Below are 24,221 nucleotides of genomic sequence, written 5' to 3' on the forward strand. Positions count from 1 at the left end.
GAAGGTTTTTTTTGATGCTAGTGGATCCGTTGTCAAAATGACAACGAATCTACTACTTACGCTGTGTTGTTTGGTAGAACATCAACCAACAGTGTTCTGCTTAGCGGAAACCCTGTGGAAAATGCTCTGCCAAAGAGGCAACAAATAAGCTAGGTTGAATGTATCCGAGTAAGGGCATTTTGGTCACAGACGACAACTCATGTGCCAAAAAGTTGCCAAAAGTTAATCTTATGTGAGAACTGGGATGGGCTTTGTCTGTTGCCCTAACGAGGGAAACTTTGCTAGTCCCAACGTTCGAAAAATTGGCCGGTTTCATTCAAAAGCGTAAACCGGACCTCCCCTCCAGTAGCTAGTCCACTTAGAGACAAGAAATGAATATATATACACACAAACAAAACAAAAATGCTATTGAACCATGCCTGGACCATCAAAATACTTTTATGACACAAGAATACAAAATACTATTGAACCATGCCTGAACCATCATGCACTACACCAATACAGACTAGAAATTAATATACAGTGCTTGTGCAGAGATGACCGTTTCAGGAGTTTTATCTGTTCTGCATTCAAACATAACCCAATGGGCCTTCTCGTAATGGGAATTAGAGTGAGCCTAACAATGGGTAGTTGGCTGAGATGGTGAACTTAATTGCAGTAACTCTTAACGTAAACGCGAGGTTGTGAGTTTAAGTTTAATGAGTGCTCTCCATTATCACATTGGGTCTAAGCGTAGGACTCAACTGGTCCATGACGGTTGTGGGCTCTTCCATATAGAGTGAAAGGTGCCTTTAATGCCTAATCTTCCATCATCCCACCGATTACCAAAAAGTCGTTGAGTATAACATCAAGAGGGAGCATAAGGTATATCATAACCAAGTTAAACTTGATCACGAGGAGGAATTTCAACATAGCAGCTAAAACCCACCAAAACCTGTAGGGAACAGAGAGATACATGTGACAAAAGTAGACATACAAGCCCCACTAACCAGACTTGCATATAATCCAGCCAAAACCTATACAAATAAACCCTATAACCGTATTTTGCCATCCAGGTCCCTCAATAAAAAAAAAATGACCGTTACAATAAGAACCCAATTATTGTCTCCAGACCAAATAAATTTCAGCTTCACGAGACAGCCATCTAATATATCGGTCTCTCTCTCTTATATTCTCTCTGTCTATACTTGCATACACTCATTGAAGCTCGTCATAGCTAATCAAACCCAAGAGACTCAGACATTCTCTACTTCTCTCTCTCAGATCATTTAATTTAATTATATTTTTTATTAATTTAATGGCTTCCATGAATTCTTCTTTCTTTTTATTCTATCAGTACTCCTGCTGCTACTTCTTCATTCTAATTTCAGTATTGTCACATGCACCATTTCAGGTTACCAGCTCTCATCAATGGGTGGGGCCTGTCGGCCTCCGCGTACTTACGGTTGACACTACAGGTTCCGGCAATTTCCAGTCAGTCCAAGCTGCCGTAGATGCTGTCCCGGAAAACAATATGGAGAATGTGGTCATACAAATTAGCGCTGGATATTACATGTAACATTATTCAAATCCAACAATATATTGCACTATTAAGTAGTGTTTACATGTCTTACATATATATATATACACACATTGTGGTGGTGCAGAGAGAAGGTGGTGGTGCCTGTGACCAAACCCTATATAACGTTTCAAGGTGAAGGTAGAGAGGTGACGGTGATCGAATGGCATGACCGAGCACGTGACCGTGGGGCTAATGGTCAACAGCTTCGTACTTACAGAACAGCTTCTGTTTCTGTCTTCGCTAATTACTTCTCTGCTAGAAATATCAGCTTCAAAGTACGTACTCTTTGGTCCATATATACCATGTTTAATTACCATTTTTACCAATAAGTTAACGCATTCGATGACATTAGAGGTTTGGTTTTGATGGTGTTGTGTGTAGAATACAGCGCCGGCACCAATGCCGGGAATGCAAGGATGGCAAGCAGTAGCATTTCGCATATCCGGCGACAAAGCCTATTTTTCTGGATGTGGGTTCTACGGCGCGCAAGACACTCTTTGTGATGATGCTGGTAGGCATTACTTCAAGGATTGTTACATTGAAGGCTCCATAGACTTCATTTTTGGAAACGGCAGATCCATGTACAAAGTAAGCTACATTACTCATTAGTGTTACGAATCATAGTGTTGAAATTATTGGATAGTAATCAGTACTTTTTCGATTCTCTGTGACTCGCTTTCTCTGTTATAAACACACCTTTTCTTGTCATGACTTTTGTGTCAGTAGTAGCAGTAACACTACACAGATTCACAAAAAAATAAAAAATAAAAAATAGAGCATCAAAGACAGTGCTGTCGTTGAACTCATCACCCACATCATTTTCACCACTCAGTATTGAAAATTCGGTGCTTTAGTTTAAAGCATACTTGCTTTTCCTGTTATTTATTTTTTATTATTTATTTTTTTGGTTGAAGGAGTTGACTGTTTGTTGATTGGTGCAGGACTGCGAATTACACTCGATTGCGACCAGATTCGGGTCCATCGCAGCCCATTTTAGAAATACACTGGACGAGAAAACGGGCTTTGCTTTTCTGGACTGCAAAGTCACCGGTAATGGCCCAATTTTAGTGGGCCGGGCTATGGGAAAGTACGCGAGGATTGTATACTCCTACACATACTTCGATGACGTGGTGGCACATGCTGTCTGGGATGGCTTGGATCAAACTACCAACAATAACAGGACGGCTTTCTTTGGAGTGTACAAATGTTGGGGGCCTGGAGCTCCAACATTGCAGGGAGTGTCATGGGCACGAGAGTTGGACTATGACTCGGCCCATAAGTTCCTTGCCAAGAGTTTTGTCAATGGCAGACACTGGATCGCACCATCTGATGCTTAGCCATCAACACAAACCTCATTCTTTTCTTTCCCTTCCCTTCAAAATATTCATTTCATTCATTTGTAATAATCAATAGATGGAGAATATATAGAAGAACTATTCAGTATTCAGTAGAGTATTAGAACCATAAAATCTAACCAAATAAACAGCAATTTTCAGTAACAACTTTAAAGGCTCGGCTCCCTCCAGCCCCTTCCCTCCCTCCAGTCTCCACCCAAGCTTAACATGAACAAAAGCTTATTAAAAGAACGTTCCATGAAATGAAGGAACAGCAATGGGAACAAGAAACTGATTGGAAGATAACTTCACATTATACAGCAATTTCCTTGCAACTCCAGCATCTCCGGGGTTCTGTAAGGAAAAAATATAATCATCAGCACCTGAGTCCTGTCACACAAGTGGGGAAAAATGCGTACATATATTCGATGTACCTAAAATATGAATCCGTTCTGAAAAAGGCAATGATATTATTATTCTAGAACAGAAATTATTCAAAGAAAGTGTACTAGTGAATACACAGAGAAACAGAAATTCTAGATATTGTATTAGTGTATATGATGCTCCAGGAAACTAAAATACCAAGACACTAACGTCATCTATCCCGAGCAGCACACTGATGAACGATCAATCTTGATTGGGATAACAAAAATTGCCACAGCTTGTTACTCACAAACTACTCATTACGAGCTTATCTCGAGGTATGTTCATTTTGTAAACGAACCATACGCAAGCCTAATACAGAACGCATATAATAAGAAGACCCTAGCACGAGCTTTAGAAAGGTTCATTTGTAGGCTCAAGAGAACCTATATAATTTAATAGTGACTTGTATTGTACAAAACAAACTTTTATAGAAGTACATCTATACCCAATGAACATATTAAAGCCATGACAAAATCGTATATGTGAGAGAGTTTATGCCACTTCCAAAAAGTTATATTTAGTAGAAGCTTTGGTTGAAAGCTGAATCTCTTAGTTGGAGCAAAAGTGCAAGCTCAAGCTCAGACTCAGATTGAAATATCTTCTCATGATTCTGCGCTCGAGCTTGTGTTTTTGTAGCTCAATCAAGCTCTGCTCAAGGTCAAGGTCTGTTCTTTAGAAATGCATTGAGCCTTTTATCCTGGGTCGGCTCATCGCTTTTTTTTTACTCCAATATTATAGTAATTAAATAAGAGATGAGCAATGGCAGAGCATGAAAAACAATTATATCACATGCTATCAATTGAAAATAGATAAATGATTTAGGTTTCAAGAACTGAAAGAGTGAGTACTCACATTTGACCAAGACTGGCCAAATCGAAATCAGGAGCGAGTTCGCGCACGATGTCACTAGGAGGTTGGCCACATTCTTGCATTTTTTGCATTAGCTCAACAATCTTAGTGAAGTTACCAGAATCACTGTCGTAAACATCATTAAGTTCTTTTATGAGCTCATACTGACGGGAGTAACGTTCAAATTCTTCTTTGCTCAAACTAGTTTTACACTCCTCCAACCATTTTGGATACCTTTCTCCAATTTCCTTCATGGGTTCATACAGAATTTCTTTAGACAAAAGCTGTTGCATCATGGTCTCCACCATAGATTCCACATCCTAGCCAAAATAATCAAATCAAGGGAAAGTAAGTACTTATTCTCCAACACATTCTGAAGCTTTTGAAAAGGCTTAAAAAGATTAAACCATAAAAGAAAAGGAGAAAAGGGAGCACCATGACATAGAAGAAGGGAGGCCAAAAGCTAAAGGCACAGAACACAAAACTATACAAATCACCCTCCAAGATAGTAGAAAAGAAGTCCAATGTTTTGCAAACACTCAAGCAACACGTAGTCTGGTCCCTAGTTTCTTTGGCTGGAGAATCCAGTCGAAATATGGCAGACATTTAGTCCAACCACATACTTTTCTCATGATGCTACTATGTGAGAAGTTCCTGCTATCAAATAAGGAGGTTCTCATCTTCAGAAAAATTTAAAAATGTTAGCAGACACTGGGCCAAGACCATTCAAATAGATCCATTACCCTTCATTATGGCACAAATCTCTATCCGATGACATTAGTGCACATAAAATGTGACATTATCAAAAGTTACCATTTAACATATGTACCATCTAACAAATAAAAAATATAAAACAAGTAACCGCTGTTTGCCGTTGGTACCTTGTAACAACTAACAATTAAAAGGCAATGGAAGGTTGGCTCCCTTCACATGTGAAATTTCCGCATATAATTTTCTTACTTTTTAAGGAAAATACAGTCAGTATCTCCTCAAGCAATGATTTTGGGAAAAGGAGTAAAGGACTGATTACGTTGGTTTAAACAAGCATGGTGAGCTACTACTTAAAAAATTAAGTGAATTATAGGTACAGTGAATACAATGGCAAAATGATTAAGAATCACTATAAGTTTATACCTCACAATTCAAACTCCTTTCAACCTACAAGCATAATTTTTCACAGCATAATTTTTGTAACAGCATAGCACGGGCCACCCCAAATCTCCTCAAAATATTTTCTATGTCATATATTCATATTAATTTATAGCATATTTTGTTGATTCTTTTATTTCATATTGTGAAAGTGTGTGGTTTTCTAAATGGAAACAATATAGGAGTATTAGAAAATAGAAAGGCAACATTAATTCAATCTTCCAATGTTATTACAAAATTTATACATATAAATTTTTTGTTTATGAAATTTGTTATCACAAAAAATTGCTTACTCTTTTTTTTTTTCTTGGTTCTTATCGGTTTAATTTGTTCTCCATTTACTTTATTGAATAAAAACACAATATACGAGCTCTCCTTTCATTCCCATTTTTTCTTTACTCTTATAATATTCGATCTTTTCTTCTATGGCAAAGAATCTTTTTATTTATAAGAAAACTAAATAACACGTGTAAGAATGTGTGTAGAACAATAATTTCACTCTTAAATGAAACCTATTCTAGTAATATTATTGATCGGTGAATTTGTCACACATTAAATTCTCTTGTTTCAGCGATTTTAGCCTTTAGAATCTCAGATTTATCAGTTTGGCACCCCGAAGGAAATTCTTGGCTTCGCAACTGCTTAGTGCTTACACTTACATTTACCTAATAAAGCTCAATGATATCATGTAGAAGAACGATGAGGGTAGTGTCATTCTAACAGTAATAATTTCTTTTGTTCCCATACTTCCTTGACAAGAAAAAAGACACGATCTATGGAAATAATAATGTCAGTGATCCACTCACAACAAAGAATATACCGTATACATATCTTGATTCTATCAATAAAAAAAAGTTAGACCTTCCCATGCACATTAGCACAATAAGAACTTACAGGAAGCCCAACAAATATTTTAATTGACAATAGAATTCCGAAATTGAAACACATAAAAAGCAGGAGAGGACATAGTACAACCAAACAACTAAATACAAAAACAAAATCGATTAAGTAGGCCATTTCTCTAAACCCATAGGCACAAAATTATTACCATGGATTATTGGATTGTTCACTAACTTTCAAGGTGAATTACAGAGGATCTACGTCTGCAATAAGATTTTCTCCTAGTTGCATAACCCTAGAGCCAATCAACTGTGCATGAAACTGAAATAAAGCAAATTACCTGTGAGCCAGCAAGCTCCTCAAACTGCTTGACCCAATCCTCCATCATATCATCCTTAGGGAAATCATCCAATTGGGCACTGGTCACCGACTCCACTCCTTTAACAGCCTCCCTGGTCTGCTCTCTGAGCTTATCAAGCGCCTCTGCCACATGTGCATCCTTTGAAACCTTCTGCTTCCCCTTCTTCTTGCTCTTCAAATCCGGCAATCCCATCCCCAGTCCTTGAACCCCCTTTGGCAGCAAAGCAGACTCCTTTATGCTCTCTGCACCATCCCCTTCGGTCCTGCGAATAACCCACAAACAATCCACTTATTCAGACAGATTAACCCAACCAAATGGCATATACGTAGGTAAACACATATTTGCTCAAAAAGAAGGTACCTTTGTTGAGAATTAGCGAGGTTAAGGGTTTGGAAATCATCCAAGGCACCTGATAAAACAAGAAGGTGAATTCACACATGAGATAAATAATTAGGGGAAAGAAAAGGATGAGGGATTGGAACTTACTGTCAAGAAGGGCGTCCAAATCATCGGAGTGGTTGGCCATGACTTCACCAATATCTCTCTCCTTAGAACAGCGTCTCTCGACTGTACACGCTCTCTCTTATGTGTCTCCGGAACTAATTGCTGGAATCCGGATGCCCAAACACGCCGTTAAACCTTCCAATTGCGTGGGTTTAATCACGTTTATCGAGCCTCACTAACATTGATATTCCCTCTACATATTTATTTTATTTTGTTATTCATATAGCTTCTTTTTTTTTCCCAGTCAACTAGGTCTAGGTGCTTTCTACTATCTTTTTGGGGATGTAGTTCGTAAACCATCCCATTCAATAACTACCAAAAATGAAGATTTTTTGGTAACCAAGAAGATTCGTGCAATCGTACTCAGTTCACTAATTTTAAATTTGGATCAGATTAAATACGTATAAATTCACCATAATTGATCCCTAGTGCCAGTTGAAAATGGAATTTAAATTACAAATCCGCCTAATATGTTAATTGAGTTGAGACACGTTACAAATCACCTGAAAATATTGGTGCTACCTTAGAATCGAACTCTCAACCTTAGGCAAAATTTTTTACGCTCTAAATCCGAAGGAATAACCGTTAAAATATTATTAGTGGTTGAATTACATGCGAAGTCGAAAATATTTTACTCTTTCCGTTAGATTATATTTGTAAATTTTCAATTAAAACTCGATCTGCTTGTTCATTTTTATTTTTTAGTATATCATTTATTACCAAATAAATATTTCAATTGAAATTGAAACGCATAATGATAAATTTCCATACATTGACTCCAAAATTTAAAATTTGTTGACAATTAAATTTGTATCATTTTTTTTTATTAATCCTCTCATTAAAGTATTAAACATATACGTCTCGTTGAGGGCAAAAACTGGGTAATATTTTCAATTAATAAAAAGTAGAGAGAATTGATTGGATTATTTGAAAGAACGGGGACTTTTTACAATAATCTCACACTCCAGGGATCGCTCTACAATTTCAAGATTGATCGGTTTGAGGTCCAACTCCCTCCAGGTAGATTATATTGCGGGCACAAGAGCAGAAAATCCGAGTCTATTCCTAGTTTCCTACAGATAAATGGCTGCGGCTCTAGCACCGGCCACTTCTTCTCTCCGGTTCAGACCCTACTCATCTCTCCGGTTCTTCTCCACAATTCCCATAACCCTCAAAAAGTCCCAATCTTTCAATCCAATCAGTTTCCGGCCGTCCCCATTTTCTGGCCGGAGATTCTTCTCCGCTGTAATTACCGGAGCTCTCCGTTCCAGCGAGAGGGCAAAGTCGGAATTTACCGAGAAGTTGATAGGTGACACGGGGACTAGCAAAGTCGGGGAGTTCAGGAAGAAATTGAAGGTCGTTGATATAAAAGGCGGTCCCGATGAAGGTCTGGACCGGCTGGGGCATACACTTACCGTTACGGGATGGGTGCGAACCGTTAGGGTCCAGAGCAGCATTACATTTATCGAGGTAAGGTCTGCGAATAGTTGGTACTTTCATATATGGTATTTCGAGTGCGGTGCATTTGCTTGGTTGCTGAGATAGTCAGAATCTAATGTAGATTAATGATGGCTCGTGCCTTTCGAACATGCAATGCGTGGTAGATTCAGATGCTGAAGGCTACGATCAGGTATCAAAACAGCACTCATTTTTCCCTCTAATTCACACCCGCATTCTTATCTCGACTTGTCAGTTACTCGTTGTTGATTTTCTTGCTATACCATGCTTACTAGGATTTTGGAGAGTTGAGATATAAAGAATTCATTCCAAGTATATCGTTGTTCTAGTATTTTGATGTGGTTTATGGCTACTGATATATTGTACTCATTCAAGTTTTGGAGCTATTAATAGGTGGAATCTGGACTGATCTCTACTGGTGCATCAATATGGGTACTAGGGACTATTGTGGAGAGCCAAGGATCAAAGCAAAAAGTGGAACTGAAGGTCAACAAAATTGTGGTGGTAGGGTGGTGTTTTTCATTCTTTCATGATCCACTTGATTTGACGCAATCTGACTTAATTTCTACCTCCAAATTTTCTCCCCTGTTTGATTTACAATGTCATCAACTTTATTATGTCCCAGTACTTTAAGATGACTACATGTTTGTGGTGGTTATTATTTTTTTTTTGAAATTTGTGCTCACATAGATAGGCAGTGCCATGATTATGAAATGCTTTTACTCATATATCCGTGCATGTTTTTTTGTGGTTGCAATAATTAAGATGGCTACAACTTTCAGGGATTGCAAAAATCTTGGTCTTGACTGTTTCTATTATGTTGTGGTTGCCATTGTGCATATTATGTGAATCATGTTCTCTCAGCTACTTGTTATTATATGTCTATCCTTCTTCAGGTTGGCAAGAGTGATCCCTCCTATCCCATTCAAAAGAAAAGGGTCACCAGAGAATTTTTAAGAACTAAAGCGCATCTTCGTCCAAGAACTAACACATTTGGTGCGGTAGGATTTTGCCACATCTATTTAAAATATGCTATTGTGTTTCTTCCCCATGCATTTCTTCAATGTGGAACACAAGTGATATCATACATGGGTTGGCTGTTCTTGGGTATGTGTTGCTTTGTCTCTCCTTTTTTTATAACTTTCATGAGTCATGGCTCATTTTGAACTTTTCTTCTACATTATGCCATCAAATTATGCTGATGTGTACTTGACAAGCAGGGGCACCTTTGCCACATCTAAACACTGTATAAGACAAATGTTGCTCAAAGTAATTGCATGTACTTTGCTCTAGACTGGCTTTTTAATTGAAGTCTGAGCATGGCATAGTCATTAAATGGCCTTAAAACTTAGATCTGAGATTGGTGGACAGGACTTAAGCTTCTGTCCAAATTGCTTACTTCTAGTATCTTGTCCCAGTCCATCATTGCCTTTAGGCACTATGTTGATCCAGGCACTCTGTTCTTCAGTGACATTTCTGTATCTGTGAACAATCATTTTGATGCAGTAAGGTAGTAGGTTTCTGACTCATGTGATTGTTCTAGGTTGCAAGAGTGAGGAATGCTTTGGCCTATGCAACACACAAATTTTTTCAAGAAAACGGATTTGTTTGGGTCTCAAGTCCTATCATTACAGCCTCAGATTGTGAAGGAGCGGGTGAACAGTTCTGTGTAACCACTCTGGTATTTACTGTAGCTTAGAATAATTTCTTTCCTTTATGGCGTCATTTCATTCATATATATAATCATTCATATAATATATTGATATTTGTTTTCAAATTATCATATTTGGATTACCTAGTGAAATATAAATATACTAGTAAAGCAATTTTCAGGTGTAGTTGATTTAATCAGTCTAGCGTTATTTAGAAAAATGTGCGCATTAATATACATTGGTTGCTATGGTCAAACAACATATGCTTGAAACACATGACTTGGAGTTTATTGCATTTAATTGTAGCAAATATGATGTAGTGGTCGGTTGGGCAGTATTATCTGATATGCTTTTAGCTACAATGATATACTTATATTTGTTGGGTTTTTTTGACAAAATCAACAGATTCCGAGCTCTCGAGATGCTGTTGATTCTAATCTAGATGCCATTCCAAAAACAAAGGAGGGGTTAATTGATTGGTCACAGGTTAGTAATATCCATATTTTTCTCACTTATATGAAGTCAACAGCTCAAAAGCATGCCAAAATTCATTCTCTTTTTATATAGGACAGGAAGCTGGGATTGTTTTAACCTTATGATCTGTTACTTAGTTTTCTTCATGACAATAGGTTTACTTCTTTTCCTTGTTTCTTTATCAGGATTTTTTTGGTAAACCAGCTTTTTTGACTGTATCCGGCCAACTTAATGGTGAAACATATGCTACAGCTCTGTCAGATGTATATATTCTCTCTGCCCTTTGTTTCCTTGTTCTGTTCTCGAATTGGTGATGAAAACAACAATAATTATCTTTTCCTATGTCCCTGTATACTTTTGATAGGTGTATACATTCGGTCCCACATTTCGAGCAGAAAATTCTCACACTTCTAGGCACTTATCTGAATTTTGGGTAAGAATTCACTATTTAAACTTATATGATAGTTTTAACTTTTATCACTTAATGCCCTTTTGTTGTTTCCTGAGTTTAATGCCTATGGTTTCATGCATTATAACAAACTAACAAAGTATCTTATATATTTCCTTCTCTCTTCTTTCCGTTCTTTAAGATGATTGAACCGGAGCTTGCATTCGCTGATCTGAATGACGACATGGCCTGTGCAACTGCCTATCTCCAGTATGTAGTATGTTACCTTTCCTTATACATCATAATTAAAAATTCTTCTGGAAACGATGCCTGCCCACGCACATGGTTGAAATTCTTCACTGATTTAAGTATTTAACATGATTTTACTCTTTTATTTTTGTTTGGAAGGTGAGACATGTCCTCGAAAATTGCAAGGAAGACATGGACTTCTTCAATACTTGGATTGAGAAAGGAATAATTGAAAGATTGAGTGTATGAGTTCTCAGTGTAACTTATCCTTATTAAACCTTTCTGTTAGATTATTATTTATCAGTATTTCTTTTATCTTATGATTTGGTTCTTGATGTGGCTGTAAATGTAATTTCGAAGACATCTTCTATCTTTTGAGCTCTGATTATAGAAAACATCTTTGCTTGATTAACAGGATGTGGCTGAGAAGGACTTTGTGCAGTTGACTTATACTGATGCAATTGACCTTCTTCTTAGAGCAAATAAGAAATTTGAGTTCCCAGTAATAGTCTCTCTTTTGTAAAAGCCATGGTTTCCATAATCATTTCAGTGTGGATGTGAATTGGACACATAATAAATTCAGTGCGGATGTGAATTAGACACATAATCATGCTCACTTTGAATGTTTTTAGGTCAAGTGGGGATGTGATTTGCAGAGTGAGCATGAACGTTACATAACTGAAGAGGCTCTTGGTGGATTGCCTGTAATAGTTAGAGACTATCCAAAGGCATGTCCTTCCCCTCCTCCATGCTCTCTCTAGTGGAAACAAATATTTTATTTTTTATTTGTGGTGTGGAAATAATGCTTTGAAGTTCTTCAGGAAATCAAGGCATTCTATATGCGGAAAAACGATGATGGGAAGACTGTTGCAGCCATGGACATGTTGGTTCCTCGGGTAATTAACTAATTATACAACTTTTTCTTTCATTTATTTTTTTACTTTATTAGAGCCGGTCATAATTTAATGACTTACAACATACATAAGTTTTGTGCAAACTTGTCATCTTTGTTAATTTGTTATGCTCATGGATTTTTAAAAAAAAAAATAAAGATGATGGTTATATTATTATTAATTTATTCTTTGCAAAATGAAGTTCAATAAGAGTTGATGCAGATTTAATTTTCCTGATTTTTTTTAATTTTTTTCATAAATCGTGGAGTGTTATTAATTTTTAAGGGAAGGGGTATCAAATCGTGAACCTTGTGCAAGTTATAAGGATCAGGCCACCACTAGGCCAACCCTTGCTCCTTCTGTTAATTTGTTCTTTCCCTGTGCAGATCGGTGAGCTTATCGGTGGGAGCCAGAGAGAAGAACGACTTGAATATCTGGAAGAGCGCTTGGATGAATTAAAACTAAATAAGGACAGCTACTGGTGGTATCTTGATTTGCGTCGTTATGGCTCAGGTCTGTATTTTTTTCTCCGAATTTGAGCAGTTACAGTTAGTTTCTAAGAGTAGTGATTCTAATTTATGTTTGATGATTTAATTAACTGATATCGATTGTATGTTTCAACTCTGAAGTTACAGTAATTGCTTGACAATTAATATTTACTCTTTAAAGTGTTGGTGAATTACTTGAAACTGCTAGCCCCCTCAAAATTTCTTTAAAAAAATTGAAGCATCCTTTGTCTTGAAAACCATCTATTTACCCCTTCATTTTGGTAACTCCATGTATGACACCCTTCTGTCTCTATGTGTTCAAAAATATCCTTTGGATCAAATCTTTGCTACTTAAAATACCCTTCAACTTCGAGTTGTGGCTAAGTATAGTGTTCAATGAGTTAATATTTTATTGAAGCCTGAGTTTCATGTATGGTTCACGAGTTAAATGACAAAGTTAGGGAGCAATTACAACTGGGTAAGTACTAAGTAGGTACCCTGCTTTACCTGTAATACAGTGAGTTTGCATTGTTGTCTGTTACATTTTGGAGCTGCATTTATAGCTATTATATGTCGTTTTCTTTGTGCATTATAACATGACAACATATCCTAATGTGCTTTCTAACTTGGTCAAAGGGCTTCAAGATTATACCGATTCAGCTTTACTTCTCAAGAGCACTAAAAATCATCCGAGTCTTTTGCTAGCAGCACTTGCCATGAACGCCTGTAAATTAAATAACATATACGTAAGCTCACCAGTCCCGGACCAATCCTAATATGCTCAAGCTCATTGAGTGCATGCTGAGCTGGGAACCAAGTTGGGACTGAGTGGTTTGCATGTGGCTCAGCTTATTTACAGCCCTAATCTTTGGTGTGAAGTGAATGGTTGAAAGTGGAATCTGACAACTAGAGAAATAATTGGACTCGGAAGTTATGCAAACTCCATTTAGTTGCATCTGTTCTTGGGTTGAATTTTTTAATGTTTTTTTTTTTTTTTTTTTTCAGAATTCTGTTCAAGGATGTTTCTAAGATCTTTTCTTGTTTGCCCAGTTCCTCATGCAGGCTTTGGACTGGGCTTTGAAAGGCTGGTACAGTTTGCAACTGGAATAGAAAACATAAAAGATGTGATCCCATTCCCTAGGACACCTGGTTCAGCTGAATTTTGATAGCAAATTTCATATATTTTGTTTATATATATACAACTTCCCTGATTATTTTGGGTATAGACACCATTGTTCTAGCTTAAGCTGCCAAGGGAATTCAGTTTGTCTATGTAAAATATGGAACCTTTAAATTATTAAATATTAATAAGTATTCTTCTTGTTTTTTCTTTATGATGTTTGCCACCACAATGTCCATATTAGAGTGCTCGTAGTCTCCAGAAATTGAAGTTCATCTCTACCAGCCGAGCTCTTGAATAATAAGATTTCGTTACCTTATCAGTTGGAAATAAGGGGTAGGAGCGAATGCTTAATGAAAACAAGAAACGAACAGAACCTTAACCTAATGGAGATTCTACTCACAGACGAGACATCAAAAGTACAATCATGGGAAATTCAGCCTCAATTTTCTCAACTATCAGAACATACAAAAGGAACCAACAAACACAGCGTTCTATAAATAAAATTTTTATAAAATAAAAATCAACATAGCGATTATTTTTTATATTTTGTCCTTGAGGTGATGTTTTGAAGCCATCTTCAATCCTATCTCAAGGGGCCAATCCTGTTTTCAACAAATGAACAAATGATGCCAATGCAGGCTTCGTTTTCTTTGTAGTGAAAAAAACTGGGTAAAGACGAAATAAACCGCCCCTCAGCATCAGATGGTGGCGGCACATAAAAACATTTGGGGGAAAAAAATGCTACATTTAAAGGACATTAAATATGCCTAACATACATGTGAAAAGAGCAAAGGGTATCGGCCAGGGAGGACACAGAATTCGGCGAAAGGTCATGTATTTTAATCCTTCAGTGAAAGCCAATTCCGGAGAACCACCATTTTGGTTATGAGAGACCCCAACGGACAAAACTTCGATATTTACATCTTCACTACTCTAGCTCAAAGCTCCACCTCATGAAGGCCATCCCCAAAACTGCCACCCCTCGTTGGCATTCCCATCATAGAAGGTCCGTTGGTCATAGAAGATGATGGGGACAATCCCAATGCCTCCCCTAGAGGTTTTGTTTCACCAATCTTAGGAGGGCTAATTGAATCGTTGAAGTTTCCACTCCATGATGCTGTTCGACGTGAATGAGGTGGGTGGGGACCCTCTCCATTAATCATTGGTCTTTTGTTCGAGATATCATCCATACTTGGGAACCTTTGCATTGGAGATATTGATGATGATGATGGGGTGGTCTGCAAAGGGTCAGTGATGGTTGATGACGAAGGATTTCCATTTGGTGCAGCATCTTCATTTATGCTTTCTGCTATGGCCCCCATTGTCTGTTCACTTGCTGGTGCAGGTGCGGGAATAAAAATTTTTGTATTTGCTGCACCTGCAGGTTTGACAGATTGAAATGAAGGAGACTGGAACGAGTTTGCTGGCCTTCCACCACCTCGGTTGAATGTGTCAACATACCTGTCAAAAGCGCATTGAAACATAGTTATCAAGATTGATATGCGAACAGCTGAATAAAATGATTGCATAGATGCTTTGGTACAATAATGATCATCACATCTTCGAAAACCGAGTTCCCATGCAATAATGAATGCCAATGTATCATCAAGAACATATCCATACACCAGAAGTTAAGCCACTGGTAGAAATCTTCATCTGTCTATCTACTATGAAACAAAGCAGATTGCGTGTCTATCAACAACCTAAAGCCTACAAGTACTATGTCGGTGGAATAAAATCTAGCAGTTCAGTCCATTAACTGGTAAATGTCATCCAAGTCCACAAGCATGGGCTCAAAAGTTCTAAGCACTTCTACTGGGGAGAGAAATAAGTATTCAATGGCTGAACTAATGAATAATTAAGCTCAGAAGAGGTTCCATATCTCTTCTTCCACCACACACAGCATTCAAAAAAGTGTGCCAAACCAATAATGCCATATCTCTCAACCATTCCCCAATAGAAAGCTGTAATCACATCTACCTTATAACTAATTTATAGCTGTCCAAATAGATAAGTTTTTCAGTACATTGTGCATTGAATTTTTTGGCCCAGGATTTCCTTCCTTTTCTTTTTCTTAAAAAGCAGGGTGAAGAGGGGAGACTCAAAATTACCTTGCTCGAACGCCCATCCGTCCACGAGCTGAAAATTGATTTGAGCTGGTTGGAATAGGTGGTATCCCTGAAGCATTCTCTGATGATGCATGCTTCTTAAATTTTGGACTCCTGTCAGGAGGAGAACCTTCATTTTTCAATATAGATTTCAAGTTGTAATCAGGTGTTCCATTTTGAAATGCAGTTGTTGGAGGAGGTGGCAGGGCCGCTTCTTCAGCCGGGGGTTCCACACCTTCTTCTACCCATCTTTTAAGCTTTTCATCATAATAGAACTTGTTGCTTTCCCCCAATTTAGCCTTCAAGAGCAATACAAATAAATGTACTATAAATACCAGGGGACACCATCCATAGTTCTTTTACTAAAAGAATCACATAAATGTGAAAGAATATTGAAAAATTACCTGTCGATCTGAGCGGGGCCTTAAGACTAACCCCACTGTCTTCTGTAAAAGCTGTGAACCAAAACCAAAACGAGAAAAGCGAGATGTCCCTCCAGCCTTGGCTTGTGCGCTAGATGAGGTTGCTTCCTTTGATGAATCAACCTGATCCCACCACAAGTCAGCAACATCTCATAATTTGATGCAACAATTTAATATACAGCCAACAAGAATTTATCCATACTACTGCCTGCTGGTTATGTGCATGAAGTAAATCACACACCTGTCTAGGGGATCTACCAAAGTCTGGCTCTGACACACTTCTATTTGGCATTGTCTTTCTATTGCCATCAGCTGCCCACTCACTTATTGGCTCCATTGAAGCAGAAGGCATTAATGATGACATGGTCATCGTTGATTGACTAGCTGATACTCTTGGGCCCATTGGTTGATGATAATGATCAGTAGTTTGAACACTTCCTTGTAAAGTTGTAGGAGCAGGAGGAGGCAGCCCACCAACAACCCGATGTGCAGTACTATCAAAGAAGTTGAGCAATTTACCAACTATTTTTGCCGGTGCTAAATTAGCTGCATATCCACCCTGCAAAACAAAATTGATCAACCATAATCAGGAAGATCCATCTATGATTGGCAAAAACACAATTAGTCACCCTAGGTGCCTGGCTATAAAGTTTCTTTCCCATCGGAAAATACATTATGAGAGTCCGGAAATACCTGTTGATGGGTTCTAATCCTCTCCTCAAGAGACAACACTAACTGTTTCCATGTCTCCACTTCAGGTGCCCGACCAGTTTTTAGTGATTTTAATACTGTTTGACAGTACCTAAATTAAGATCACCAAGTTAAAATAAAATAAATAAATAAATAAAAAACTGAATATAGCCTCGCATGAAACATCAACGAAGGAAAGCTTTAACATACTTCAATGAATCTGAAACTTTTCCTACTTCAGCCAGCATATGTGCATAAATGAGCTTGTATGGCTGAAATGGCAGAAGCATAAACTGAGAGTTTCCTAGCACCTTTGAATATTCATAGAACTCAGTCCTCTGTCACCCACCCATTAAAACAAACCCAGTCAGATTTCAACACCACTATACATAGAAGATGTTAAAAAATGGTCACAAGGATGATGAGTTTGCAAGCCACACAAGCATTCCAAGCTAAAGTTTCTTCATTCTAAATCTTGCCTCAGGAGTCAGGATAGAATAATACTCGCACTCCAAGTAGAAACTTAATCCAAATTAACAGTAGTTTGGCCACCCAAACAGTCCAAACCTTCTTCATTTGCAACACAAAGCAACTTACAAAGCAAAGAAATAGACCAGACAAATCCCAAATTTTTGTAGAAAATCTTGATAAAATTATGGAGCACCTGAATAGCTTCCGGACTAGCATAGGTTCTCGGATACTTCAAGTGATCTGCTCCAATGAGACAGAGCCTTGCAGTATCAGAATATGACTCAAAGTTTGCTTCCGCAACCAAATAGCAGATGTGCGCAGCAGTAGTCTGAATTGTGAATCCAGTGAGATTCAAGAATAAAACTTTTCATCAAAGCTACAGTAAACAGATACGTTAAAACTGATACATTGATATGGTACCTCACTTCTTTCCCTCCATAGGCTATCTCCCAGATGAATAATTACAAGTTCATCATCTTTCGTTCTGTTTGCAGTTATTACAGCCAAATTCTCTTCCCAATCGTCTAGCATGCCATTTGCCCCAGACTGCAATTGCAATATTAGATTGAAAAAAAAATTAAACGAATAAATAAGAAGGGGGAAAAAGAGAAAAAGACACTGGGCAGTTTAAGGCAAAACACTATGGGCGTGTCTACTTATAAGGAAGACAGTGACAATACAGCTGAATCAAGAAAGCGAAAGGATTTAGGATAAGCTGGCTTATTCTTCTCTCTTGAAAGTTAAATAGACCAGCATGCAATAGAAAATATAAAAGGCAGCACAAAAAACTGAAGATCACTGTCCAAAATGACCAAAGCCATAATAATCCTTCTCCCCATCTGTTAAATTTTTCTTTCGTTCTTGCATGGTAAGATAGTAGTGCAGCGGTGACAAAAATTGAGAAAATTCATGTGGCAGATAGTAAAAGGAGGAGAAAAAGACCTAAAAAGACAAAGCTAGAAGTAGTGCAAAAAGATATGAATTCAATAGGAGTTGTTGAGAGTATGGCCTCATATAGGAAATGGAAGGTGTGAAAAAAGAATTCATGTAGAGGATTCTCATTGAGTTCTCTCATGTAGCTGATCCCAAACAGTTTGGACAAGGCTTGGATGATGATTCTTTGATGGTAAGATATACAATCTCCCATCAGAAAAACCTAGACCAGAGAATGTAAACAAACCTTATTTGATTGGCGTACCAATAACCTTTATGACAAATAATGCCCTCTTTGCAAGTAATGTCTAGAGTCGGTCCATCATACCCAACTTCATTGTGAGTGCACTAATAGATTTTGCGAATTGAGGCTGAAAATTATGGGAATTGCTTAAGTAAGGACCCTTTGCATGGAGGATGAATTAAAAGTGTTGAAATACACCAACACGTCTAAGAATCAAAGGGTATCGGAGGATTCTGCCCCTTTCACAATAATATATATATATATAGAAAAGGAACCATAAGAGTTCACCAAGGAGAGGAGCCATCTATGTTGGACATCAGGTATATGTGGTTTTATACCCTTCTTTATTTGGGTAAAGTTGAAAAGAAAATTAGACTGACATATATTAATTGATGCTATAGATTCTTTATCCTATTAATTCTTGTAAAAAAAAGGTGAAAGGGAGGCACCCCCTTGGAGCCATTTATTTCCATAAAATTTATAGCATCCTTCAAATAGAAAAAAGAAAACAAAAATCACTAGAATATTACCGGTGCAAATTGTTGAGGCATATTCATAGCACCAGGAACAGTGGCCTCAGCCGTTGCACCAGTAACAAAAACATCTTTGGGTTGCCCAGCAATTAGGAGGCATAATGTCCGCAATGGTGATCCTGCTACCAGTTGGAGTAATGCCATTTGCTTCACCGTTTCAACATAGAACTGCATGATATCCAAACAGCCACCAACATCATAGGCATGCACACAAATAAACACACACGAATGTGCAGGCGAGAGATGAAGTGGATGGGTAACTGAAAAAACTTCAAATAAACTTGATTTCTCCTCTATAAAATTATCATAAGGTCAAAGGCAAGAACAAACCTGCTCACCAAGTTGCGAGGCTAGAACAAGTGCAGGACCCCACAATTGACCTTCTTGAGCACATTGCAAAGCCTCTATTTTTCTACCAGAAACCAACAGATTCTGTACCTCAGAAGCAGTTGCCTAAAAATGGATCGAGATTTAGCAAAATTAGAGAATGAAATGAGTGACAGACTCAAGTCTCAAGGTAATACATTGCATACCCGTATTTGTCCTTCAGATGGAAAATTCATTACACACTGGTTAAGAGCCCCATACTGACTGTATTGGTTACCATTCCTCTTGGCATATGCAAAAAGTTTAGCAACTGAAGTTTCTGGAATATCACTCTCCTGACAAGTACAAAAAAAAATTAGGAATGACAAATGCCCTTTAGTTTTCTGATGGCTTTCTAATAATATAATTACTTCTGAACTATATTCCTAATAATTGCTGAGAAGCTCCGCAAATGGGGGGAAACCAAGGACCATCTCAAAATGTATCGCTGGATAGAGAAATTGAACCACCAGAAATTCATAGAGCTACAGTTGACAGTAATGCACAACATACTTGTAACAGCATTACTTTTCTTATTTTGTCAAATGATACTGTCATACCAAATTCTCTCCAGTTACTTTAAGAATCACCAGAAGGATGCAGAGCTCTCTTAGTGGTCTCGTTTCTTAAAAGAAGATTGTTCAACAATTTAAGACGTAAATAAGCATTTGGGGGAGGGTGAGAGGGCTTTATTTAATTTGTGTTGTTCAGTAAATTCAAAATTATATCATAAGGCTCTGAGAGGTGCCGAGCCGGAGCAAAAACTCATTTGCATAATAAGAATCCAGAAAATCAAGCGAGGCACTACATGACAAAAAATTATTTTCAAATTCCAGAAAATAATGGACAATAGATGATTACATGTATTAGCAAAGTGATAATAACATACACAAGTAATTTGACCCGTTAAAAGGTGCAGCATGAACACTTCAGAATCAGAACAGAAAGGGATAAAATATTAGATCAGAAGCAATATATTAAATGCTTAATAACAACAATGATTTTGCATTAATCTTAAAGAGGCCTGGGCCGCTTGGCCCAGTGGGAAGCATCTAATAAAAACACACAACATAAAGCCAAAACACATGTACAAATTTTGGATTATGATAATTTAACCAAGAGAAGCTTAATTGACGAATAACTTGAGGCCAAAAAAGCAACTTACTCCCAATGCAGTGTCAGTGCCAAAAGGAGATCTAAGTTTTCCATAATGTTGGCATGCTATTTTAAGCAACGAGAGAAGCAACTTCAGCACTTCGCCTTTTCTAAAATCCATGTCAGGGGAGCTACAGTTAGAAATCCTCTCATCAATCCATTTATTTAGCTCTTTGTTTCCTACATTCCCACCAACAAGAGGGCCAGGAAAAGATTGGTGGCACAGAGCATGAAAATAATCACAAGTGGGCGCTCCAATATTTGAGGCATCATTATTCGCTGTTACAACTTCCATCAAATTCAGCACAGAAATTGTGCCTCCTACAGAGTTCTTCACATAAAACAAAGATGATTAGTCCTCCAGTGAAGCCATCAATTCATTATTCAAACGAAAGAGTGAAAGAAGGTTCCATAACCGACACTAATGAGTTAACTTTGGAGAAATTAATTTTTGAGAAACCAAATAAATATTGAAAGGCTTACCTGGCCACCATAGGAAGAGTTGAGTGAAGTAGTCTCTTTCATTACTATGAGCTTCCCACCAAACCCAAAAGTAACCAAAGCATGTGGAGGGCGACCAGCAGATGATTGCCCCACATTGGGAGCATAAGTAAACTGCTGACTACTCTGAAATGATTGCTGGCCTATATTTACAGGCTTTTGACTGTCATAGTAATCATTTGAAAAATGAACTTGTTCATTCTGTTTAACATTCGTCTGATCAAAATGTGTACTCAAATTTCTAGGAACAAACCCTTGTGAGCTAATGAACCCATTAGCCTCAGCATGTCCTCGACTTGGTGTCTCATAAGACAAACCGGTGCTTAAAGTATTAAAAGACTCCTGCTGATCCACATGGTTTTTTACAGAAACCTGAGCGTCGTAAGAAACCTCCGGCTGCTTATTTCCACTGTAACTTGAAAAGACCTCAGTCTTAGTTACTTTATCAGGTTGCCACATGTTAAAACCCTGCTGACTGTAATTAGCATATGAATCAGTCCAGCTACCACGTTGGTTATGGCTAATATGATTTTGAGACCCATAGTCATTAGTTTGCCCTTGTTCACCAGACATACCAGTACTATTCTGAGAATGAGAACCAGTAGAAGTAGGCCCGTTCTGATTCTGTGGGTCATGAGCTTGTGCTTCAAATGAACTTGATTGAGCAGCTGAAGTATAGCTCTCCAATGAGCGCCATTCTTGGGCAATTGTGTCATAATACCAGCCCGGGTATTGAGGATCAAAAATCATATGCTCTGGGTAACCATTGTTCCCTTGTGAAACCTGGTTCCAGCTAGACACACTTTGGCTAGTGTTAGTCCCGGTCACAGTTCCTACGACTGACTGTGCACTTTGTTGCATATAATTAACCTCTGATTTCCAATCAACAGCAGTCCAATCACTGACCGAACTAGCATCATGGGCCCCTTGGACATTTGCCGTGGCATCATAGCCTTCAACCTGATACCATCGCCCTGTACTTGGATCATATTTCCAACCTGGATACATATTCTCCCAGTACTGACTGCTATTCAGATCCTGCCCATTTGTATCAAAAACTTGACCATCTTGGTATTGTGCATAATTGGCTGAATCACCCACCACATTTGCTTCATATCCTTCATTATTGGAGACAATCTTGGCTTCATTACTCGCAGTCTCATTATCCCCCAAATCGCCAAAAAGATCCGAGTAAGACCCAAACCCATGACTGTCATTTTGCTCCGAATCAGCATAAAAAGAATTCCAGCCCACCTCCTTAACTGCCCCAGGAGCTCCAGATCCACTTTTGCTTACTCTCAAATCCATATCACTCTTATCCACGTTGTTTTCAAGACTAGACTCAATTATGCTGTCAACAGCTTGCGGATTTGAGTTACTCTCTTCTTCTGCGGGGACCTCCAACGATCCAGCCGTGGCATCCAGAGAGACATTCTCTTTTTTGGGCTCCTCGAACCCTCCCTCACCGCCCGACTCCTCACCTAAACTGAGATTCGAGAACGCCCTGGCATCATCAGAATCGTTACCCTCTGTAGATTTTGGGGCCGAATCGGCGGTGGCAGTGGGTCCGAAATCGTCATCAACCAATTTGTCGAAGAAATCCTCATCCGTCTGATCCTCCACTTGGAATGGAGGATTCGAAGCCATCGATTACCCAAACGTTTAACGACCTCCTCAACGCTCCTATGGAACCCAACACCAATTCAATCCCCACAATTCACCACAAAAATCACCTTCTTCCGATTAAAAGGCTCGAAATTCGAGCTCCAACAACATACACACCCTCAAGATCAGACCGAAAAAGACACATATACCTCGAAATCAACCTAACAGACGACAAATATAAGCAAACCGAGCATGATCTAGGGATTCCTAATTCTCTTAGAATCTAATACAAAATGAACCACCAAAATTTCGCAATCTTTCGACTCTACTCGCATTGGAGAAAAACAGATTTCAATTTTAAATAATACGATAAATAACTTACCGATCTAGGAAAGATGTTTTGAGCGATAATCGAAGATGAAGAAATGGAGAGAGAAATAGGAGAGCAATCGGATTCGCACCGCCACCCACAACTACATGAGCATCGTTTTTTTTCCAATTTCAGTTTATTTTTTAATTTTCTTCTGTTTGAGTAATTGTGTCTGTGGATCTGTTTTATTTTTATTTTTATTGAATATTTAAAAATGCATTATTAATTTTACCGCCAGATGATGAGGAATAATTTCCTATTTTCACTGGACTGTAATTAACTAATTATGTGGTTTTCACTTCAATTAACCAAAACCCCTATTTCTTAGGCCATGTTTGTGCTACAATTTTAACCTTACAATAATTCAACATTCATCATTTATAGGAAAAATACCCAAATCTAGCATTTATATAAAACTTAGGAGGTCTAAATTTGATTCCTACCTAAAGTAATATACTTTTGTGGCCATACGTTGAATTTTATGTGAATTTACCATGTTTGTCAAGTAAAAACTCATGTACGCACAAACTTAACAATCGGCGTTTAGACCCGTCCAAATTTGGACATATGATGTCGTTTTCGATTGTCGAAAAAGTAAACTAAAAATTGTCCCATAAATGATTTCTTATTTTTCTTTTGAGTCTACTAGTAGGAATTTATATATCTTTTTGGGGGCCCATATCATCTGAATTCTACCTCATTCAATACAAAGGACCAATAGATACCCAATCCATGTGCATGTGTGAGTGAATGTCAAAGTTGAGAACGAACTTCCTGACCATAAAATGGAAAATGAGCTTCAATTGCGTGGGAGTGTGAGGTTTTTGACGGAATTGGTTTTGGTAGAATGGCAGGCTAATGTTTATGGCAGCATGACATACATGTGAAATGTTTGTCACTTATAATTTTGAGTGTGGCCTTTTTAAAATTATTTGTTCTATACTGTATTTCTTTTTTGTCTTTATTTGAGTCTTGGTTTTGGAACAAAGCTTAATTAGTTGGTCTATCACAACAGGAAGTAGTTAATGATTGAACATGATCAAGATGTAAAACATATATTATGATACGAGACGG

At 37.9% G+C, this 24,221-nt stretch overlaps 4 protein-coding genes across 6 annotated transcripts; 2 read left to right on the forward strand and 2 right to left on the reverse strand.

The window, feature by feature from the left end:
* The first annotated feature begins 1,234 nt into the window (after positions 1-1,234).
* Positions 1,235-3,004, forward strand: LOC120016809 (probable pectinesterase 68). Its single transcript, XM_038869730.1, has 4 exons — positions 1,235-1,554; positions 1,647-1,836; positions 1,943-2,149; positions 2,503-3,004. The coding sequence occupies exons 1-4, from the start codon at positions 1,298-1,300 to the stop codon at positions 2,896-2,898; spliced, it is 1,050 nt and encodes a 349-aa protein (XP_038725658.1). The 5' UTR covers positions 1,235-1,297; the 3' UTR covers positions 2,899-3,004.
* LOC120016810 (peroxisome biogenesis protein 19-1-like) lies at positions 2,962-7,243 on the reverse strand. The gene is made up of 5 exons (XM_038869731.1): positions 7,007-7,243; positions 6,881-6,929; positions 6,500-6,782; positions 4,174-4,490; positions 2,962-3,249 (listed from the first exon to the last, which is right to left on the reverse strand). The coding sequence occupies exons 1-5, from the start codon at positions 7,044-7,046 to the stop codon at positions 3,204-3,206; spliced, it is 735 nt and encodes a 244-aa protein (XP_038725659.1). The 5' UTR covers positions 7,047-7,243; the 3' UTR covers positions 2,962-3,203.
* Positions 7,244-8,021: 778 nt separating this feature from the next.
* LOC120016054 (asparagine--tRNA ligase, chloroplastic/mitochondrial-like) lies at positions 8,022-13,960 on the forward strand. Its single transcript, XM_038868627.1, has 15 exons — positions 8,022-8,494; positions 8,586-8,654; positions 8,876-8,986; positions 9,379-9,483; positions 10,026-10,163; positions 10,540-10,620; positions 10,794-10,871; positions 10,973-11,041; positions 11,199-11,273; positions 11,405-11,488; positions 11,661-11,747; positions 11,878-11,973; positions 12,067-12,141; positions 12,525-12,651; positions 13,677-13,960. The coding sequence occupies exons 1-15, from the start codon at positions 8,108-8,110 to the stop codon at positions 13,790-13,792; spliced, it is 1,698 nt and encodes a 565-aa protein (XP_038724555.1). The 5' UTR covers positions 8,022-8,107; the 3' UTR covers positions 13,793-13,960.
* A 278-nt stretch (positions 13,961-14,238) lies between these two features.
* Positions 14,239-23,312, reverse strand: LOC120016394 (protein transport protein SEC16B homolog). 3 transcript variants are annotated; one of them, XM_038869142.1, is made up of 14 exons: positions 23,160-23,312; positions 21,155-22,998; positions 20,682-21,002; positions 19,684-19,812; positions 19,481-19,603; positions 19,148-19,318; positions 17,861-17,986; positions 17,634-17,768; positions 17,180-17,307; positions 16,973-17,081; positions 16,521-16,838; positions 16,262-16,402; positions 15,861-16,156; positions 14,688-15,210 (listed from the first exon to the last, which is right to left on the reverse strand). In XM_038869142.1, the coding sequence occupies exons 2-14, from the start codon at positions 22,817-22,819 to the stop codon at positions 14,688-14,690; spliced, it is 4,185 nt and encodes a 1,394-aa protein (XP_038725070.1). In that variant the 5' UTR covers positions 22,820-22,998; positions 23,160-23,312. The 3 variants fall into 3 exon arrangements, with proteins under 3 accessions (XP_038725069.1, XP_038725070.1, XP_038725071.1); XM_038869143.1 differs by having other exon boundaries at positions 21,155-22,855; positions 23,160-23,307; XM_038869141.1 differs by having other exon boundaries at positions 14,239-15,210; positions 21,155-23,300.
* Between the last annotated feature and the right edge of the window lie 909 nt (positions 23,313-24,221).

The sequence above is a fragment of the Tripterygium wilfordii genome, chromosome 15 (genome assembly GCF_013401445.1).
Source record: "Tripterygium wilfordii isolate XIE 37 chromosome 15, ASM1340144v1, whole genome shotgun sequence".
Lineage (NCBI taxonomy): Eukaryota > Viridiplantae > Streptophyta > Magnoliopsida > Celastrales > Celastraceae > Tripterygium > Tripterygium wilfordii.

Coding starts and splice junctions, on each gene's coding strand:
- LOC120016054 (XM_038868627.1), top strand. CDS start 8,108: ATGGCTGCGGCTCTAGCACCGGCCACTTCTTCTCTCCGGTTCAGACCC. Junction 8,655..8,875: donor ATGCTGAAGGCTACGATCAG/GTATCAAAACAG, acceptor AGCTATTAATAG/GTGGAATCTGGACTGATCTC. Junction 11,274..11,404: donor CTGCCTATCTCCAGTATGTA/GTATGTTACCTT, acceptor TTTGTTTGGAAG/GTGAGACATGTCCTCGAAAA.
- LOC120016810 (XM_038869731.1), bottom strand. CDS start 7,046: ATGGCCAACCACTCCGATGATTTGGACGCCCTTCTTGACA. Junction 6,783..6,880: donor CTCGCTAATTCTCAACAAAG/GTACCTTCTTTT, acceptor GGTTATTCGCAG/GACCGAAGGGGATGGTGCAG. Junction 4,491..6,499: donor AGGAGCTTGCTGGCTCACAG/GTAATTTGCTTT, acceptor TATTTTGGCTAG/GATGTGGAATCTATGGTGGA.
- LOC120016809 (XM_038869730.1), top strand. CDS start 1,298: ATGGCTTCCATGAATTCTTCTTTCTTTTTATTCTATCAGTACTCCTGC. Junction 1,555..1,646: donor ATTAGCGCTGGATATTACAT/GTAACATTATTC, acceptor GTGGTGGTGCAG/AGAGAAGGTGGTGGTGCCTG. Junction 1,837..1,942: donor CTAGAAATATCAGCTTCAAA/GTACGTACTCTT, acceptor TGTTGTGTGTAG/AATACAGCGCCGGCACCAAT.
- LOC120016394 (XM_038869141.1), bottom strand. CDS start 22,819: ATGGCTTCGAATCCTCCATTCCAAGTGGAGGATCAGACGGATGAGGAT. Junction 19,319..19,480: donor CCTCGCAACTTGGTGAGCAG/GTTTGTTCTTGC, acceptor GATATCATGCAG/TTCTATGTTGAAACGGTGAA. Junction 16,403..16,520: donor TTGGTAGATCCCCTAGACAG/GTGTGTGATTTA, acceptor TGGTGGGATCAG/GTTGATTCATCAAAGGAAGC.